The sequence below is a fragment of the Acinonyx jubatus genome, chromosome X (assembly GCF_027475565.1).
Source record: "Acinonyx jubatus isolate Ajub_Pintada_27869175 chromosome X, VMU_Ajub_asm_v1.0, whole genome shotgun sequence".
Classification (NCBI taxonomy): Eukaryota; Metazoa; Chordata; class Mammalia; order Carnivora; family Felidae; genus Acinonyx; species Acinonyx jubatus.
Genome location: NC_069389.1, coordinates 27,832,729 through 27,854,913, shown reverse-complemented (window position 1 = coordinate 27,854,913; position 22,185 = coordinate 27,832,729). Strand labels below are relative to the sequence as shown.

At 38.4% G+C, this 22,185-nt stretch overlaps 1 protein-coding gene across 16 annotated transcripts in view; it reads left to right on the top strand.

Moving 5' to 3' along the window:
* The window catches only part of DMD (dystrophin), a 2,092,562-nt gene that overhangs the window by 482,232 nt on the left and 1,588,145 nt on the right, over positions 1 to 22,185 (top strand). For all 16 annotated transcript variants that reach the window (XM_053201917.1, XM_053201921.1, XM_053201923.1 and 13 more), the window contains exons 6-7: positions 6,736 to 6,908; positions 13,962 to 14,080. In XM_053201917.1, the coding sequence (XP_053057892.1) occupies positions 6,736 to 6,908; positions 13,962 to 14,080 (292 nt within the window). The remainder of the gene's footprint in view (positions 1 to 6,735; positions 6,909 to 13,961; positions 14,081 to 22,185) is intronic.

Sequence of the window (22,185 nt, the reverse complement as noted above, 5' to 3'; positions counted from 1 at the left end):
CAAAACAATCTAAAACAATCTAATTTTAGCCCACTTCTACCAACCTAAAAGCAAATCTTATGTCTTTTCATAGTCATTCCCCACTCCAATCCCCAGCCCTGGGCAACCATTTATCTACTTTCTGTTCCTATATGTCTGCCTTTTTGGAAATTTCATACTAGTGGAATCATATAATAAGTGTTCTTTTATATTTGGTTTCATTCACTGAACATAATCTTTGAGGTTCATCTTTATTATTGTAGCAAGTATCACTACTTCATTTAGTAGGGTTGACTTAACTTGAATTGTACTTTGGTCCTGCTTAGAGTCAGTATGGAGGCCAGAGGTGTACCTTTCCACCTCAGCAAATGAATTGATTCCCATATTGACCCAATTGACCCCCATATCTTTCTATTCTAAACACTCTGAACAGGCTCAATCCTGTTTCACAGCAATATGGGAAGAGATTGAAGACAGCATAGTGGATGACAACAGAAAACAGACCATAAGAACCTCAAATGAATCCAAGATTCCCAATTCTGGGCCTTTTCCATATAGGGATGGTATCAAATAGAACCAGCGAGCCAACACAGGGCCCCTCACCAAACTGGTTTACTTCTCTTGCTCAGAACTTCACAAACTTACCTTGAGGAAAGTAAATTTTTTTCCTCCTCTTTTCCATTGTATGCATATTATAGTAAAACTGAAGCATTATAAAAATGAAATAAAAAGACACCCCAAACCCATGCCATTTTATCATTAAACTCAAAAGACATACGTAGGACCTGTAAAATTGTTACAGAAATTTCTAATGGACTATCGATTGTATAGACACAACTGGTTGTATCAATTGATACATTGGTACAAATGGTTCATGGAGGGACCCCAGCTTGCAGAAGACACTTTAAGTTGCACAAGAGCATATGTTTGTCGTGACAAAGCCAGCAGAAGAAGTGAGGCATGCACGGAGACCCAAATGGCTATTTGAATTGTATTTTTCATCCAAACTGCCTCTCATATGATTTCACTTTCTTATCGTCTCAAAACCCTTTCCCACTGCATCTGAACTCACTCCAAGATAGAGTTTCACAACTATCCTTATACCTTTTTCAATTGTTTGTGATTTTGTGCAGTTTTTTTTTTATTATTATTATTAGCATGTGGAGGGTCTTTCACACTCTGGAATACCAAAAGGAGTGCTTTTGCAGTCTTTCCTCATCTCAGACCTCTCTTACAGTCTGTTGTCTTGCATTTATGTCCTTGAATCACTGTATCGTTGTGATTGCAAGGATGTAGACTCTTCTCAGCCTCTGCCTCCTTATCTTCTCTGTCTTCTATCACCCTGCTTGGTTCTCTTAAAACTTCTAAACTCACTTCCAAAAAATTCCTCCTGCTCAATACTCCTCATCATAACTCAATGAATCCCAGAAGGTATTTTCACAGAGAGTATATATTTGCCTTCCTGTTAAGTAGTCACAAAAGCCATTGAATATCAGCAGAGATCAAAGGACACTCTGGCCAACCTAATGTACTTTCCTGGTCTATCAGATTGAGAATGGCATTAAGAGATGGAAAGATGTGAATCTTTTGTTCCAGTGCCACATACTATGTTATTAATAGTGCCATGGAGGACTTCCCTTTGAACTTGTAAAAGCTGAGGAATGCTTACCGTGTGTCTCCTGTCACTGTTTTTCCAGTTTCCATGTAAATAAAATCGTTAGCCTGAAAATAATTGAGGAAAAATATATTATTCCTCAATAATATATTGAGGAATAAGCACCATTGAACAAACTTGCGAAGTAGACATATGCCACATGTTTGGCATCCTTTCTTCCTTTTTTTAAGATTAAAAAAATTTATTTATTTTAGAGAGGGAGAGAGAGAGTGAGTGGGGGAAAGGCAGAGAGAGAAGAAGACACAGAATCCGAAGTAGGCTCCAGGCTAAGAGCCGTCAGCACAGAGCCCAATGCGGGGCTTGAACCCACGGACCAGACCATGAGATCATGACCTGAGCTGAAGTCGGACGCTTCACTGACTGAGTCACCCAGGGGCCCCTTCCTTCTTTTTAAAGTGCAAACCTTTCTTTGTAGGGTGGTCAGCTGAGTTCTGATAACCAGCTGGAGATACAAACGTATCTTGCTAACAGTGGTGTGCTATCAGAGGTCATGTCCCCACCTTTGCTGGCTAAGTCAAAGGAAAAACTCAAATCCAGGGCGACTTTAGCCTGCAGTATTTACTATTTGAACATCATACAGGAGAAAGATGGTTTTGGCACTGAAGAAAGCCCTTGCTGTAAACTCCTGCCTCCCTAATGCTCTGTGTGCAAGACAGGTCTTGCTCTGGTCCTCACACACACCATCCTTCCCTTGTAAAAGACTGTCCCTACTCCTTTTTACTCTTGCTCCTCCACTCTAACTCCTTTTGGTCACAGGATGGATTCTGGGAAGGAAGCATTGAATTCAGCAGGCAGGACATTAATTAAGGCATGCTTTGGGGACCTGCACCTGAGGAAGGGAGAAGGTAACCAGAGCGAGAAGAGCTGGAGGTGTGATACACACCCAGCCACAGTTGTATTGCACCCCATGTGGAATTGGGAGCTGGAATAATCCTTGAGTGTCGCTCTGCGTGAGGCTGACATGGCTAAGCGTTTAAACCATTTTCTTCAGCAGTTACTAGATGCGGGCTGCCCTAGGAAGGGCTTGACCTTAGGTGACAGGACTCTCCAACATCAGGTAGTCCCTGAGAGGACTCACAGATGGAGCAAGGAGCCTTTCCTTGAAGGACACTCTTGGTGGTGCACCTCCATGCCTGTCATAGCTTCTTTGCCCAGTTAACTCCTAGTCATTTTTTGAAACCACTGCTCAATGACATTTCAACTTGTTCCTTTTGAAAACAGATGTATAGCTGTATGCACGCACGCACACACACATTTGTTTAAATTGATTTTCTCTCTTAGGGACTGTTAAGTCCTAAGGGTGGGAAAGTTTTCTCCTTTAAGACTCACCTTTGGACCAGCTCAGTGTCTGAAGGTTGGTCCTTAATAAAGATTTCTGAGTAATTGTTTTTTATGTAGGAAAAGAACTTATTATCTCACATTGACCTTTATTATTATTTTTTTCTTAGCAACATTTGCACCCAAGTAGAAGCAATACCAGTGGGGCTGAGACTGATAAGCTGAATTAATGACATAATGATGCTAAAGGAGTTTTGGTTGGAATATTGTGTTGTCCTGTAACATTTTGTGCATAGAGGGCAGCCTGGCCAAGCGCTTTCCAAATGGATCCCATTCATCACGGGAGGGTTGCCTGATCAGTGCAAATCACCACCACTGAGCTGGTAGGTGCCGAATCCAACGGTGGTTCAGCCTAGGACACAGAGTACATGTCTTGCAATCACTTTACATGGAGGTTGTGCACTTGATAACTTCAGAATACGGTGAGAAAAATGACACATCTTATATAACTCTTTGACCTATTTACTCACTGAGTAACTGACTAAATAAGCAGGTCAGGATGGAATTAAGAAAACTGGATAATCTGCTTCTAAATAATAGATTTAGCTATCAAGGGATAGTGATAAATATATGCAAAGATCTCACATCTTCACATCATTACCACATTTACAAAGCATCATCTCAAATCCTTTTCAAGTATTTTAAAGTGAGATGTAGCAGTCTATCCTAAAATTTGCATCGACTCTTTCATAAAAAGATGACTAACATTGGAGATGTTAAAATATGTATTTTCCCCTGAGGCCTTGGTTAACTTCTACATGGATGAGGAAGCAAAATAAAATGTCATATTTAGAATACACAATAAATATTCATCATCTGATCACATGTTGGTAGTGTATGGACCTTATGCTTTCCAAAAGGAAAGCCCTTGGTGGTAAAAACTAATCACATTTACTTAGATACTTCCTTCAGGTATATAAGGGGCCTGACTTATATTTAAAAAGTAGCCTCATAATTATACCTTTACTACGCTATGTAGACAGTTTGTTCTATAATGTGGTGTCACCGCATTCTTGAAATCTAGAGAAATGTTTAGAATGGATTTCTGCATGAGACAAGTTAGAGGAAGGAAGCAATGAAATACGACAACCCGCTGAACGGCATTTGCACAAAGCCCTGGCAAGAATCAAATGTACAGGAACTAATAAAAATAAAACCAGGAATCTGGCCTTTTTCTCCTCCATGGTCTGGGTTTCCACTTCCCTTCCGGCTTCTGGGAGAGAGGGAGGGAGGCGGAGCTTCGGCTCTTGCAGTCAGCCACCTTGTGGCCCACCGACCTTGACCCTGACCAAAAAAAAAAAAAAAAAAAAAACCGGCCTGGGAGCCTGGTGACCTTCCGGCTCCGCCCTCACGCCTGCGTGCTGTATCTGCTCGCTCAAAGGCTGCCTCCTGCTGGCGGGGTCGAGCTGTCCTTTGTCACCTTTGCTGTGTGGCCTCCTCAGCAGCTGCCTTCCTGCCCGCTCACCTGCGGGACTCGTGCTGGCTGTCTTCTGCTTCGCCCAGGGCCTGCTGCCGAACAACAGTGGTAGGACATGCGCTGGCTCACGGTGGACTTCCGACGCCGTGTCAGGGCCGTTCTCGTCTACCTCGCCGTCTCCATTGCAGCTGTCGCCAATTCCTCAGACTTGGCCCTCAGACGGGGTCCCTGGCGTCTTTACCATCATCGTGCTTGCGAGGGACTTCTAAGTGACCTTTAACGAGGCGGCCAAATTCCTCGCACCGGGAGACTCTGCAGGCGACAGCCAACAAGGCATCGGAAGAAAGGGCTGACGCCGTCTGACTGAAGGCCTGCCAAGTGCCCGGGGCCACCCGCGCCACACGGGTCATTACTCCTGCCCCCTGTGACTGGACTGTGGCCAGGGGACACCGTGTGCTGGGACGGGGGCCGTGACTTCGCCAGGAGCAGCGGTGGAAGTTGCCGACAGAGCTGCCGGCCCTCAGCCCTGCGGCGCCACCCACCCGCTCTGCGTCCAAGGGCCTCTTGAACGCTCAGCCCCTTCTCTCCACGTCTGCCCCGCAGCCCGAAGCCCTTAACCTCTCTGGCAAAAAGGAGCACGAGGGGACAAAGCAGACGGAACCTTGTCACCCCCATCACAGGCAGCGCTTCTTGATGTAGGGGGAGGGAGAGTGGGGGTTTGAGGACAAGGCGCTTTACTTGTTTTCGTCTGCATTTGGCGCCCCTTGCTCGTGCCGGGTGCCTTGTCGAGAATGATCCTTCCAAGATTCTTTTGTTCAAGGAGTACCGGGTCCCTCTTCGTTCTTGAGGCAGGAAGAAAAGTGACTTTGCCCTGTCATCTAGGAGAGAGTAGGTCTCGGTGACCGTAAGTGACACCTCGCATTTTTGGAGACCACATCTGCTTCAGGTGACATGACTCTTCCAAGATAGTTTGAAAGAAAAGCTCATAGATTAGCTTACCAGGTCCAAAATATCAAGAAATAACCGTGAAATAACAGTGACAGCATCCTGGGTGGCCCAGACAAACACTCTTTTCCTGGGGGCCACCAGCACTCTGCTTCTAGACACCGGGCCAGGTCTCTTACCACCTTTGGGGAGGTAAGATGTGTATTCTGTGTTCACCTCAGGACCTCTACAGTGTATGTATCTTCAGTGGGATTTTGTGACACGGTTTTTAATACTAAAGCAGCTTCTTCAGTGTCATTTCCCGTGACCCAAGAGGCCTCATAAACGAGCCAAGGTTTTGGACCCATGTTTTGGGCATTTGTAACTTTTGTTCTTCTCTTGCATGTGAATCTATTTCCTGAAAAAAAAAAGCTTTAACAAATGAAGCCAGACTGAGTACAAAACAAAGACAAAACAAAACCCAAGGCAATACATTCACAGCTTTTAGGGATAAATACTTTTACTTCTGTTGATTTTTCTTGTTATTTATTTTAAAAAGGCAAACTCATTTATTCTGTTCTGTTTTTCATTTTGATCAGTACACATAATTTGCATTATTTTAAGTTATGTTATAAACCTAGGGATTTTATGTTAGAATAGCTGTCCTTTGATTCTTAAAACAGCCTTGTATGTATAAAAAACAGAGGCCTAAAAAAGGTTAAATGGCCCAATTAACACAATTTGTTAATAGCAGAGGCAAAATTTGAACCTAGGTTTAAAGACAGTAAGCTCATTCTCTTAGCCACTGTGCCATTCTTTCTTTCTTAAAGCCACTGATATGGTACCTGCGTGGCTCAGTCGGTTAAGTGTCTGACTTCAGCTCAGGTCATGATTTCCCGGTTCGTGAGCTCCAGCCGCACATCAGGCACTCTCCTGTCAGCACGGAGCCCGCTTCAGATCCTCTGTCTCTCTGCCCCTCCCTTGCTTGCACTGTCTGTCTCTTAAAATAAATAAATAAACTTAAAAAAAAAGAAAAGCCAGTAATCTTATTTTAGGCCTTTGGTCGATAACAAATCTGATGTTTTTGTACACTCTTCCCTAGCATATCCACTGAAAGTTAGAAGATGAGCAATTCGAAAAGCACAAAATTAATAGTTTAACGTGGCAGAGTCTGGGAGTGATATTAAACGTGTGCAATAAATGGCGTATCGTGACACCAACCGATAAGAATACATTCCTAACTAATTAGAATGGACTCTGTCCTGGTAGAATCTATTATTCCTCACTACTAATTGACCCTAAAATTCCTATTATTTTTGAAGATTAGGACATTTACATTTAAGTTTGTGTGGTTCTTGTTCAGGGAATGCATTTTCTCATGAAAATTTCTTTCCACACATAGGTCAAAAATGTAATGAAAAATATCATGGCTGGATTGCAACAAACCAACAGTGAAAAGATTCTCCTGAGCTGGGTCCGACAATCAACTCGTAATTATCCACAGGTTAATGTCATTAACTTCACCACCAGCTGGTCTGATGGTCTGGCTTTAAATGCTCTCATCCACAGTCATAGGTAAGGCGACTACTGAGATACTAATTTTTGTAAGTATTGATTTAGAGACTTAAATCTTTTTCTCCAGTGCCGTTCTGGCTCATTTCCTACTATTTAACATGTTTATATGTTAAATGTATTTAAGCATATTGATCTGGCTCTCCATTGGAATGCCCTAAATAAGAAGAGTCTGTTTTTTATGTGATATGTCATTTAATGGTTGAAATATTAAAATACAGGAGCATGAATACGGTTGCAGGAGGGGGCCAACATGTTTGAAGTTGGGACTCTGCCGGAAAATCAAGGTTGTATTCTAACTTCGCTAAGAATGGAGTTGGTCTTTTTACACAAATAATTGTTAGTATGGGCCAAAACTTCAGAGCTAGAATGGTTCCAAATCTCATGTGAATGGCTGTAGTAAAATTAATTACTATCGTCGGATTAATAATGTGAAAAAGTAACATTTCTCTTGTCAGATATACACTTAGATAGCAAATACATAAGGCTCTGTGTATTTGTGTGTGTGTGTGTGTGTGTTTTAATTTTGAGGTTGAAAGAGGCTTTGAGCATCTTAGCAACCAAGGCAAAGAGCAGACCACAATTCCATGACTCAGTGTTGAGAATATCAAAAGAAACAATTGCTCTGGAATAGCAGAGCAATTGCTGGAAAGCATGAGAGAGTTGTGTGGGTCATCATAAAAAGAACTCATTGTGTTATAGTGAACCAAATACTCTTAACTGTATTCCAAACACTATTACGTTTTCTAAGATAACAAAATAGTTTGCTTTTTCTTGTATCAAGATGCTTAGTAAAGGAATTATTAACAGTTCAAGAAAAAGCAAAACAACGTGGTAAATACATATAAATAATGCATTCGTATGTATGTAAAATATATATATATACATATATATATATATATATGTATATATATATATATCTTACGTATAACACATTGAGTGCAAAGGATATCTACTTTGGTTTTCCTATTACCCATCTCTTTTATCTGGCCCAATCCCCAGGGTCAAATACATTCCCTTATTAACCGTGTTTGAAATGCCACTGGACTGCATCTGCCCTGATTTTCAATGCAGCTTATCTTTTCTCACTTTGATCTTTCTTTTCTTGACGAGTCTCCCATTTCCCTATGCCGATCTTGTTTCTAGAAAAGTCCAGAATATAAATTTTCTTCATGGTAAAGCTCCATCCAAGAACAAATGCTCTCTCAATAAGCATCTTTGTCAGGTATCGTGCTCCAGCTGGATTTAATTAACCCCATCCAGACTGGGTTTCCAGGTGAATGACTCAGCAACCCGATTTTCAAAAGGAGGCAAACTCACACTCATTTGGCATGTTAAGCAGTGTTAACACGTTGTTTTTCCTAAGTATGACACGAAGAAAAATATTGCATAGCTTCGATACAGCTAGATGAGAAGGGATAGAGGCATTCATTCTGCATTATAAGTCAGTGCTGATTTATGCTGCCACATGCTTCACAGTAAGGGCCTGAACATATTGATCTTGCTGTTCATGTACACGTTGGCAAATGAACAGAAATACCGAGGATCAGGTTATGTGGTCCTTGTTGGCTCTTTAGCATTTTCTTTTCAAGTGGAAGACTTCAGTCCTGTCAGCATGTTCACACACTACATTTGTTAATATTATATGTCATGATTTCTGAATACATTTGTAATACAGTAAACATTTCCAGATTGCCCTGCAGCATCTGTCCCTCACCCACTCTTTCTTTCTCAAAATATCATTTATATATTCTCTCTTGTCATAGTGAATGAATCATCAGTAACTACCTTTTCATACATAACATAGTTACTTTTCAAGAGGTTTCTCACAGTTGATAATGCTCTTTCATGAATCATCTCTGTCTTCTTTTTGTCTTTGACAGATGTTCATATTGTTTATCTAAAGAAAAAAAATGGTTGAAATTTCTGTTCCAAGGTGATTGTCTTTGGTACACTTAGAAATGTCATGAGGTGTTCTGATTTCAATAATTGAGTGACTAAGCTATATACAACAAAGGCATGCACTTAATAAAGAGCATAGGGATTGACAAAGAGCCTTGCAAAAGGTTAGGATATTGCTTGCCTTATATCTATTTAAGGCTAAATTTTATCTGAATATGTAGGAAATGAGAAGTATTATATTAAAACACAGAGTCCACTACAGTGCAGTTAAGTGGAGGCCAGACTCTACTTTTGTGGGAATACTAAATGGTAATTCATTAGAAATAGCTCAGAATATACAGATAAGTTGCTGTAAGTATGATGTTACAATTACATTTTCTTCCTAATCCATCATTTTAATTTATTACCAAAGAAGTAACATAGGACGTAGTTAAAAAAAATCAGACATGGTGGGGGGCAAAGGAAAACAAAACAAAACAAAATGTGTCTTCATGACCCCAACCCCACCCAGTCACCCTCCATTTCCTGGAAGTGGTTACTGTCAGCAACTTTTATCTTTCTGATGGTTTTCATAATTACATGTTTCATTTCCTGATTAATGTCTGATAGGAGGTGGATTTGCTTCTTAATGCGAAGCCCACAAATATTATCTCTTATCCCTGTTTCCTAATTTGATTACTACAATATAATCATTTCATTCTTAAAATTGTTGCCTGCGATACTTTAAGTGGTATTGGTGTACCTTTTTTTATCAAGTTTATAATTTTTTTTTTCAAATTTTATTTTTAAGTAATCTCTACATCCAGTGTGGGGCTCAAAGTCACAACCCCAAGATCACGAGTCACATGTTCCTCTGACTGAGCCAGCCAGGCGCCCCTTGTTTCATCAAGTTTAGACCACGGGGCGCCTGGGTGACTCAGTCGGTTGAGCGGCCAACTCTGGCTCAGGTCATGATCTCGCAGTCCGTGAGTTCGAGCCCTGCGTCGGGCTCTGTGCTGACAGCTCAGAGCCTGGAGCCTGTTTCGGATTCTGTGTCTCCCTCTCTCTGACCCTCCCCCATTCATGCTGTGTCTCTCTCTGTCTCAAAAATAAACGTTAAAAAAAATTTTTTTTTTAAAGTTTAGACAAGATTTGTTGAGTACCTGATACAGAAGATCACACTCTCTTCTCTCCACCTTCCATTTTGTTATAGTATTCTTAAAAAATATTTTCTGAATATAGTTCATACACAATGTTACATTAGTTTCAGGTGTACAAAATAGTGATCCCACAACTCCTACTATACTCACCACAAGTGTAGGTACCATCTGTCACCATATAACGTGATTACAATATCATTGACGATATTCCCCCGACTGTGCTTTTTATTTACATGACTTACTCATTCCATAAGTGGAAGCCTGTTTTTCTCATTCCCCTTTGCCCATCCTACCCACCACCCTCCTGTTTCATTATTTTTCCATCAACAGTGTTTGTAACATTTACAAATATAAGTTATAGGTGTTCTTGGCATGAGCCTATAAATTGAAAATGCAGTATTGTTATTTCATATATACAATTAACTTTAGAACTAAGTAATACTTCGTTAGTAATAGTATCAAAGTGTAATACTTCATTAGTAATAGTGTCAAAGTAATTTGATACTGTAATTACTCCCATTGCACATAATGGGAAACTGAGGCACAAAGAGGTTGCATTATTTACCTAAGACCATTTGGCTAATATGTGGTAGAGCCAGAATTTGCATTTACAGAGGACTCTGCTTATCTACTGGGCTTTGTTATCTTACTCAAGATGTTCATTTCCTCAAAAGGTTGGTAATCCTTGGTTACACGTTCTTATCTACGAGTTCAGGTCTGGGTTAGCATGGGAAGGTGTGCGGCTTTCTTCTGCATTTGCTTAGTCTTACAATTCTTTATGCATTTGGAGATCATAGTTGCTTACAGTGTTAATTGTCATGATGAATTTTAATCATTTAAAACAGATTAATCTTAATACTAGAGGGGACCTCCAAGGCCATTCAGTACATTTCCTTCTTTTTTAAATGAACACATGGAGAGGCTCAAATAGGTGATTAGTTCATGACCAAGAGGAGAAGGGGATGAAGGAAAAAAGGGTTAGAATGAGGAAGCAGTTCTGTTTTTTCATTATACTCATTTAACTCTGTTGACTGTACTGTAGGTGAGAAAACTAGTCTCTCACACTCTCCTACCTATATTCTTTTCCACTTGGATTGCTGAAGGATGGAGAAAAGAAGGTGGAGCAGAGATTTCAGAGTGAAGTTAAAACTTCCGCAAATAGTATAGAATTTATGATTTCTCTTTTGAAAAGAACGGAGATGTTTCTTTTAAATCTTTTACTTTCTTGTGTAATACGATGATCACCTACACACTGAACAGTCATCCAAAGAAATGGAACCTCTGTAGCAACGTACACCTCACTCTGTGTTCCTGTTCACCTCATTTCTGTCCATAGCCCCTGGGTAACAATGTGATGAAGGAAATACTGGTTGAGAGAGAGACAGAGTGAGTGCAGGGAAGGGGCAGAGAGAGAGGGAGACACAGAACCCGCAGCAGGCTCCGGGCTCCGAGCTGTCAGCCCAGAGCCCGATGTAGGGCTCGAACCCACGGACCGTGAGATCATGACCTGAGCTGAAATTGGACGCTTAACCGACTGAGCCACCCAGGCGCCCCTATCATTGTTATTTCTTATAGTCTTTCCACACTCGAGTAAGCTCGCAGGTTATACAAATTTCAGGTTTTCAAGTATTATAGCTTTTTTGGGTAACATGGAGTAGAGAGGGTAGGTTAGACTTGCTAAGAAGTGAACAAAATTCTGGTAAGTTAATCAGGGTAGCATCAAGAAAGGAAAAGGAAATGCGAGTCCAATGAGAGAATTGTCCGTTTATTTTCATTTATGGTTTTTGAAAATAACAGCTAAGCCCATCCTTATAATTTCCTACCTTGTAGAGCGTGAGTTCTGAGGCAGGAGTCCATTGACAGACCCCATTGTCTTAAAATTCTATGTAAAGTATGTTTAAAGATACGGACAGGTTTTTGTATAGATATACGATTTCTAGCGCTCATCAGATTTTCAAAGGTGTCTGTGATCCAGAAAAGGTGAAGAATCAGTTGACGAGTGGTTTCCAATGTTGTAGGGGTAAATGGTAATTCCTTCAACGGCCAAGACCTTTCTCAACCTCCTCCCAGTCCCCCTTCCTAACCCCATCTCCCACTGCTTCTCAATGGTAAAGATCTCTCTGTGGAGGCAAGCCTTTGAATTTTGACCAACTAAGCACATTCTGCTTTTTTTCTGGCGTAAGAAGTTTGATTTTTTAAATATCATTACAACTCAGAATTCTATTCTCAAAAACTTCTTAAATCTCGTTGCAAACCATGATTGAAGATTCCCTTAAGCCTCAAAAATTTCTTGACCTCTTCAGATTTTAGAAAACCTTTTCTGTTTTTCACATTTACAATGTATTTTAACTTATTATGATGTGGGTATTTTTTCCTTATTAGGTTTTAAGCCCTTAAAGGATAAGAATTCCCTCTCATACTCCTTTTTGTTTTCCCTATTATTAAGTAAATTGATATTCTTATAGTATATTGTCATCCATTTGCTGCTTCCATGTCAACGAAATTTATCGAATCAACAAATATTTAGTCAACAAGTATTTATTGACCATCTCCTATGTGTCAGGCTTGCGTTTCTAGAAGTGAACAAAAGCAGTGAAAAAAACCTTTATTCTGCATTCTAGTGGGGGAAACAGATACATAGACAAGATTGGTTAAAATGTATAAAATACTAAACAGTAGTAAGTGCTGATGAGAAAGAAAGGGATAGGAAATTAGTATATGTATAAGTTTGATTAGGAAGTGTGCAATTTTATTTATTTGTTTTTAAATGTTTTTTCCATTTATTTTGGGGGAGAGAAAGAGTGCAAGAAGAAGGAGGGGCAGAGAGAGGGAAGGAGAGAATCCCAAGCAGGCTCTGTGCTCTTAACACAGAGCCTGATGTGGGGCTCTATCGAACTGTGAGATCATGACCTGAGCCAAAATCAAGAGTCAGACACTCAACTGACTGAGCCACTCAGGCACCCTGGGAGTGAGCAGTTTTACATGGGGAGAGAGGAGGGAATAACAATCCTAATCATAATCATAATAAGGACTTTTAAGGAAATACATAAAGGAAGTAGAGAAGTGAGCCATGTCAGTGTCTGAGGAAAGAGAATTCCAGGCAGAGGGAACAGTACATGAAAATACAGAAACTACCTAGCCTCTTTGAGGAATGTGAGGAGAGAGGCAAGGAATAAAATCAGGGAGTTAATGGCGAGGCAGACCATGTAGGGCCTGGTATGTCAAAGTTAAATCAATGAATTTTACTCCCCCGATAGCAGGGACTTGAAAAGAAGGTTATGATGAAACATTTTAACAGATCACTCTGGCAGCTTTGCTGAGAATAGATTAACAAGGGCAAGGGTGGGAGTAAGGGAGACATTAGAAAGTTAATGCACTAAATAATCCATGCAAGATAAAATGGTGGTTTGGATTGAGGGGATGGCAGCAAGGATAGTGACAAGGGGTCAGATTCTGGATACATTTCCAACCAAGTGTTGTACGAGAATGAGTCATCAAACTAGACTCCAGAGTTTCTGTGTGAGCCACTGCAAGTTTGTACTTGTTGATTATTGAGGAAGGGAGAACTATAAGAGAAGTAGGTGGGTTTGGGGTGGTGTGATGGGGTTGAATACTACAAGTTCAGTTTTGGAGCCTTCAGTCTTGTGATGACTCTACATAGAAATACTGAATAAGCAGATGAATCTAGAGTCTGGAGTTCAGGGAAGAGGTCTGGGCTAGGCTTGTAAAATTGGAAGTTACCAGCACATGGCTGGCACTCAAATTTCTGAGGTTAGGTGAGATTAATATATTTCTGTTGCTTGACAAGGTAGAATAAATTCTCCTTTGTTTTCTTCAGGTTTTTCAAGTAAAATTCCAACTTGTTTCAATGAAAAACTTTATTGAGGGGTAATGAAGAGTAACATTCAACTCTTAAGGGTGATGGGTATGAGTTGTCAATTAAAAATCAGAATCTTGTGGAAAATTGTAAATTGATTTCTATTTGTCTTTGTGTGTGTGTGTGTGTGTGTTTCAGGCCAGACCTGTTTGATTGGAACAGTGTGGTTTGCCAGCAGTCAGCCACACAACGACTGGAACATGCGTTCAACATTGCCAAATACCAATTAGGCATAGAGAAACTGCTGGATCCTGAAGGTTGGTACATTTCTCGAGTGCCATGGTTTTTAGTGTAGTTTAATATTTATCATGTCAGACTTAAAATTTCCACAAACTAAGCACAAAAGAGAAACTATGCATGGTATGTTTTTCTGTATCCTGGATGTATTTAACACACTCTTTCTTCTTGCATTATATTCTGAATTGTCCTGCATGATTTTAGTTCGCAAAATACCATTATCTTAAAGTGTGAAACTTGAGGAAAAAAATTCCAACCCTTTAGAATGTATATGCCTCATGGATGAAGCATACTACGTTTGAAGTATGTTGACTCCAAATAGTTATAAAAAGTTCATGTTTTGCTTATTCTACCAAGAGATTTGATAGACTAATCAGCTATAATTAATTAGCTACTCTTGCCAATTTCATTCATATACTCTATAAAAGGCAACATGGTTTACTGTTTAAATGAGGAAATCTATTCCTGGCACTGCTTCTGTTATAATTTGTCACTCTGGGGGAAGTCCTCCGTTGGATGGTTATTCATTTTCTGCTTCTTAAATTGACAGGCAGCACTGTATTTATGTTTTCATTATATTATGCTTAAATAAATAGCATCCTTATCTCTGGTGCTACATAGTCATACTTTGCACACACATGCATTAGAGGGATAATGATTCTTGACTTCTGCTTTTCTTCTGGCTTATGAGGCACTTTTTTTGTTTGCCAACTTGTTTGAAATTGTACACTCTGTTCTCACTTCCCTGAGGCTTTACCCTACTTTAAAACCAGAATTTGGAGAAGCAGTATCAGTGGGATTGATATCTGTGACATAATACAACCTGGTATTTGGGTAGGGTTATATAATTAAACGGTCTTTGGAATATCGAATCATTTGCAACTGCGGAGATCGAGTGGTAGTGATAGGTCTCATCAGGAAAAGCCCAGAAACACTTCAGAGGATAGTCTTTCAGTGAACTTACCTTCAACTAGAATCTAATCCCCTGTGTTGCAGACGTGATTGTCTCATCTTATTGACAGCAGATGCATATTGTGTGTGTGTTTGGGGGGAGGGGTAATTTTAAACTCAAAAACGCATATATCAATCAAAATGAAAATTCAATCATTTTAAATGAGATACATAACTACCACAAGAACCAGAATAGTCACATGTAATTGACCAATATATTGTTCTTATTAGGCACGTGTACTTGGGAAGGAAATTGATAATAACACAGATGTGTTTGTGAGGTTGAAATCAGATTAAGTTCATTAGAAATGTTTCTTCTGCTTTAAATAATGCATAATTTAGCACTGACTCATGTAAACTCTTTTTGTTCCTTCAGTAGATAATTAGCATTCCTCCTGCCCCGGTCAGCCCCGGTTTTGCTCTAAGGCAGAAATTGTATCAATCTTATTTCCTTGTTTTGCAGAATGGGGGAGGGTTACCTCACTGTTGACTCCCATACAGATTTACATGTTTTTTTAATATCTCCAGTGAGGTAGATAAGGGCAGACATAATGAAAATATGAACTCTAACCCCTACGCGTAAAAGGTACAGTGTATGGGTTTGAAGGATACGCTTGTTAATAGTGTTTTATTTTTCATTAATCCATACATGGCAACCAGTTCCCGTTACCTGGGATATATGCTCTAGTTATTCTTGTATGTGCCCTATCCTTTCATAAAATAGTAAGGGTAGGCTTAAATGAATTTTTTCTTGTTAAGTGACAAAATGGCTTTTGATCTTAAGTCCTCCTTTGAATCAGTGAAATAGGGACACCAAATAGGCATCCACATCATAATCAGGAACAAGATTGATAAGGCTGTAATCAGAAAAGGGCAGTTACATAAATGATGTATTTTATAGCATAAAATAGCCTGATATACCCATTTCCATACGTTTTCCTAAATGAGAAGTACATGTTGAAATGCATATCCTCTAGAGCGTTATAATATCTCAAACAACAATTCAATGTCAACCAAATATAACATGGAATACAAACTGATTAATAGAGATCAAACCCCTGGTTATGGTTTCGTTTTGCCAATAAAGTCTTGGAGCTGAAAACCCTTTCTGTTGATGGGCTCCCTTCCATTTTAAAGAGCATTCTGCTCCTGAAATGGTTTATTACAGTTTATTTATGGCTGTCAGTAGGATGAGGATTCAACATAAATCTTATATGTTTAGATTTCTGTCAGTTCCTGCCATTGTGTTAGGGAAATAACCAAGTATGCTTTTAAAAATTACTGTTCAATATCTTTCAAGAGATGTTATCAGTGATAATTGAAAAAAAATACTAACTGAATCGTAAGGATTTTTATTTACTCATTTGTTAGTCGCAAAAGAGAGAATAGCATTTCTAAGAATCTAAGACTTAGAACACTTTGTTCAGTGTATCTCACATAGGAGATTCATGGACTTCTTTCATGCTCTGTATGGTAATTACCTTTGAGATGTTCATATTTTTATTTAAACACATATTGGTTCTTTAGCTCATACATAACGGTGTCAGCCATTCTCCAAAGCAGTTTTCATTTCATAACTAATATACTTCTTAGGAGGTTAATAAAATATTTTGCTTTATATTTGGGGAGATTTTTATTTTGGGGGGATTGAAGTTGTATTTGGCTTAAGAAATACCTGCCAAAAATGTGTTTAGAATTTTAAATGTATGCTTTGTTTATTGGGTTGATTTATAAATTAAAAAGTCATTGAAGTATAATTGGGAGGTTTTCATGTCTTGCATATACTGACTTTGGTATATTTTATTTGGCTTTAACTGGTGTTTTGAGGCCTGAGGTTTGGTTTTAAGAGGAATTGCCTTTTAAAATGAGTAGCAGTAAGCATTAGCATAAGCAATTTCAGGAGCTGTTTCTGGTGTGTTTAAATGTTAACATATGCAAAAATAAGTACTCCTAGGGTAAAATTATTTAATAATTTATGCATCTTTAGGCTCATAGTTATAAAAGGTTTATCTCCTTCAAAATATATCCTATTGTGAATCAGACGATTCACTTTCTGTCACGATTTCCCTGTAAGACATGCTTAGTGCTTGCATTGTGGGTTTTATATACCCACAATTATTGTTTGCTTCCCTGAGTTTCAACAAATTAGTTTGTTTGCCAATCCACACAGCACTTTCTGCATTAAGAGAATGCTTTGTCAGCTTTTCCATGTGAATAACAAAGTAAAGATGTTCTTTTTAAAGGAATACAAAAAATGGGGATAAAAATTGTGCTGGTTCTAGATATCTTTTGCATATTACTTTTCTAAATCATTTCCATTTGGGATATACAATATGATGTGAAATGCCCTCACTTATTTACCAGGGTAACTTTGGATTGAAAAATGAATGATGAGAGTCAAATTTGAGGAACACTGTGGCTTGCAAGAAATATTTGTAACCTCAAAATGACATTTACAAACCAATTAGTTCGGTTTTTATCCACTTCATTTTAACTTCATGAAGATGGTGACACAGATTGTATTTTCTGCTTGGCTAATCTCTGCATCACTCTTCAGTTGTTTTCAGAGCCTACTTTTCCAAGAATAAGCACTGCCTTTTGGAAGGTTACACTCCTGAAATGAACGGTTTTAGACTTAACTTTATATGTATGCAGTTTATTAGCCTTTAAAAAATTTCAAGGGAGGAACGTCTGGGTGTCTCAGTTGGTTAAACGTCCACCTCTTGATTTCGGCTCAGGTCATAATCTCACGGTCATGGGATTGAACATGGGATCCAGCCCCATGTTGGGCTCCTTGTTGGAGCCTCACTCCCTGTCTCCCTCCCCTTCCCCCTCCCCCCTCTCCCTCAAAAAAAAGGAAAGCAAGCAAGCAAGCAAGCAAGCAAGCAAGAAAGAAAAAGAAAATCAAGGGAAAATATGTAGCATTTGACCTAAAAGAGAAGAATGCTTTTAAGGCCTCTTATTTGGATATGCGTTGTTCGAGCAAGTGGTGTTTTTCTTTCATCTTTGTTAAAACCATCACATTTTGATTCCCTAACAAAAAGAAATATTAGTAAGTGGTTTATGCTAAGTTAACATGTAAAGAGAAAAACTATGCCAAATTTAGAAGGATATTGTTGACTGAAATAACTAGAACTTCTTACACACATGCACATTCATTTCGTATCATTTGGATTGATTTTTATCTAGAACCTACTGTAGAATACCTTTTCTTCCAGAAACTGTAATGAGATTGGAATCTATTGGTGTTCCCCATGAATAGGACTTCAACTAGAAATTTTTATTATAAGTGTCTCAGATTCTTTAGAACCAAACTGTCTGCAGTGTTAAATGTTCTTTTTCCCACATATTAAAAAAAAAGTATTTTAGTAGTACATGTAAATAAAAACAGCCATTGTGTTTTTGATGACAAAGTAACTTGTACAAAATAAGTTATTTGTATAATTTTTTTGTTGATTTAGATCATTGTCTCTGGCAGAGAGTCTTTAGATATACTACAAATTGTTGCTATCTAAAACTAAATGGTGAGTTTCTTGGAAAAACATTTTTTAGTCTAGTTATTCTGTTATGGAAAATGCAAAGTATGATCATCTGCTTATGCAGATATGATAATAGCAAAATAATGTTCCTATTATATCAGCAGGAGACTACTTTTTCCAGGATTTCTTTTTTAAGGAAACATTAAAATTTGATCATTAAAACCAAATTATATCATTTAATAGTGTTAAATGTAATAATAATGAAAATATTTCTTTAATTTTGAACTGCAATGGATTGTACTTGGAATGCACAAATTAGAAATGGTGTCATATTAGCAAAGAAATGGGGTACATTAGCAAATATAGTGTTGACATCTCGTTTACTTCATGTGTCTTGAGTGCAACCTATTAACAAAGGAGTTTGGGAAATGCTGTTAAATAGTTTAAATATATACTTGTATTAGTATTGCTTAGAACAGACACTAGCATTGATACCTAATGAGGCTTTAGGAAAACTGATGGCTGATACAGACGTCCAGAGAAATGTGATCAACATATTCCTAGCCTGCATGTTATTAGAGTAAGGCTACTTACTAGGATATGCTTCACTATTTTTAGGTTTTATCCTGGACCTAATAAAATATATGTTATTTGTACATTTTTTAATTGATTTAGACTATTGTCTATGGCAGAGAGCCTTTAGAGATATTACAAGTTGTTGCTATCTAAAAGTAAAAAAGAGGTTCTTTTACAACTTTTCTTTTCCATGGGCAGATACATGATATAGCTAGCCTTAACTATCCAATGACACTTTATTTTATTTTATTTAAAAAAAATTTTTTTTCAACATTTATTTATTTTTTGGGACAGAGAGAGACAGAGCATGCACGGGTGAGGGGCAGAGAGAGAGGGAGACACAGAATCGGAAACAGGCTCCAGGCTCTGAGCCATCAGCCCAGAGCCCGACGCGGGGCTCGAACTCACGGACCGCGAGATCGTGACCTGGGTGAAGTCGGACCTTTAAACTACTGCGCCACCCAGGCGCCCCCCAGTGACACTTTAATATACTTTAATGCATTTGAGTTAAAGTTGGCTCGACCAGAGTGTCTGGAGACATCCTTAGTTTTATCACTGCTACTGTAGAGAACAAATCTTTAAGGGACAGTGAGGCAGTACTTTGTACATGAAAGTAATACACAGCAAAATAAGTAAATGAAAACTTACTACATGAGTAAACAGTTACCAGTGATAGTATACAAACATTATGAGGATACACATAATACATTAACACTGTATTACAGATGATTATATTAACATTAAGATAATACTGTTGGACTATTTTATTTCCTGTTGGAGAACTTTTAAATTGCTTGTCCCAACAGAAATCCCAAACAAATAAATATGTTAATACTTTCCAGTAGCCTGAAAAGCTAACAGTGGTATGGTGGGTGGTGGGGAAGTGGAGGGGGGGAGAGAGAGAGAGAGAAAGACAGGGAGGGAGGGAGGAAATAGGAATTTACTGTGTCTCTTTGATGTCTTCTACATTAATCTCAGCTCAGATAGCATAGAACACCAAATATTTTCAGGACAATTTGAGCAAATCAGTAACAAATTGATGTGATTTTTATTGTGTTGATTCATTTCAGTCATTTGGATGACTGAAATAATTGGATATAACTGTCCCATATTCACCCACTTAGACAATAGGAAGACATCCAGAACATTAAAGACAATATTTGTGTGTGTCCATGGCCTGATTTATCCTTTACCATAATTTAGCATTTTGTACTAATCTTTCATGTCCTTTCATAATTTATGACAATTTTAACTTCATGGAAAATAGTTGATTTATATATTTTATCTCACAGAAGTTGATTTGTTAAGGTAAAATGAATATTATTTCTCATTATAGTTATGTAATGTAGTTTCTCACTTGATTATGAAATTTAAATAAAGAAGTATAATCTAATCATGTTAGTCAAGATTTACGTTGTGATGAGGTTCTATACCAAATTTGTTCAGGAGCATTTGAGTATAACCCTTGTCTAGATAACTGGGAATTTCTTTTCAGTTTTTTTACTCGGATTTTTTTTTTTTTTAATCTAAGTGGGGAAACATAACATCTTAGGCCTATACAGTCACAATAAATCATATTGAATGACTCATGGGGCATTAAATTGTTTAAACAGCTGGGAAATGCATCCACCACATTCTAGTGCTGAATGACATATAATATTTTGTGGATGATGTCTCTAGGTATATCATCGCTAGGAGTCCATTAGACTGTGAAGGAAAATATATCGGAAAACCAATTTGTTGCCCCTTTGTTTTAAATTTTAAGTAAACTCAGCTATGATGCAGTAAATTAGGTATTAGTATGTTTGAGTAATTAAAGTGTTCCATAGTTGATATCTGTGTTTCTTACTGATCCCAGAGGGGTATAGCTTTAATCAAAAGCATTTTGAATATTTAAATTGTGATGGAAAATGATAATAAAATGGCATAAAAGGGTGTCTGGGTGGCTCAGTTGATTAAGCGTCCAACTCTTGATTTTGGCTTAGGTCATAATCTTGAGGTTTGTGAGTTTGAGCCCCTGTCAGTGTGGAGCCTGCTTGGGATTCTCTTTCCCCCTGCCCCCTCAAAATATATAAATAAACTTTTAAAAATAAGTGAAATGGAATAGTTTCAAAATCTCTGAGATTTTAGTTAAATCAGTGATAATGTTTGAAAGTAAAGCATATGTTGCTTATAGCTGGAATATTTTCATTCATTTTACTGCTTTCAAAGTAGAATTAACTGTGAAAAAAAGTATAAAAGATATCCCAGAAATTACAAATAAATACCTGAAAGCCTTAAAACTCAGTATTAGAAAAAGAGATTATCAGGTTGATACATATTTTTCCCAATTAAGTGATTTCTTTCTTTACAAAAAAATGGGCCGATTAACAGCTGGAATATGAAATACAAGGTGAAAATGTATTAGTTTAGAAGAATATTGGGTAAAATAATAATGAATTGAGGTCTTGGTTGATTCCATTTAATTCTTCTAACAGGTTAGTTATCCATGTAAAAAAGACCGGAAGCTTTATAGTAGCCTTGTGATTATACTTAAAAATAAAGTATACTCTTAGATTTATTTTCTTATGACAAATTTGTGTGGTTAGTAGGTCGTCCTGTGCTGTCCACTAGAGAGATGAGCAAACTGTCACAGCCATTAAGTGCTTGAGGATGTTATATATTACTAAAATATATTGTGGTGGTTGGTGCGCCTGGGTGGCTCAGTTGGTTGGACGTCCAGCTTCGGCTCAGGTCATGATCTCACAGATGGTGAGTTTGAGCCCCGCATTGGGCTCTGTGTTGACAGCTCAGAGCCTGAAGCCTGCTTCATATTCTGTGTCTCCCCCTCTCTCTGCCCCTCCTCTGTTTGTGCTCTCTCTCTCTCTCTTTCTCTCTCTCTTTCTCTGTCTCTCTCAAAATTAAATGGTTGAAACCCAGTGCTTTTACATTTTAGAAATAATCAATTGTTCTGTAGTACCATTCTTGAGAGTTACTTTTTCAATATTGCTGAATAACCTTGCCTCAAATCGAAGCACAGTTACCTTTTAATGTTTATTTATTTTCACAGAGAGAGAGAGGAGAGAGAGAGAGAGAGAGCGCGCGCACGAGCGAGGGAGTGCGAGAGAGCACGAGACAAG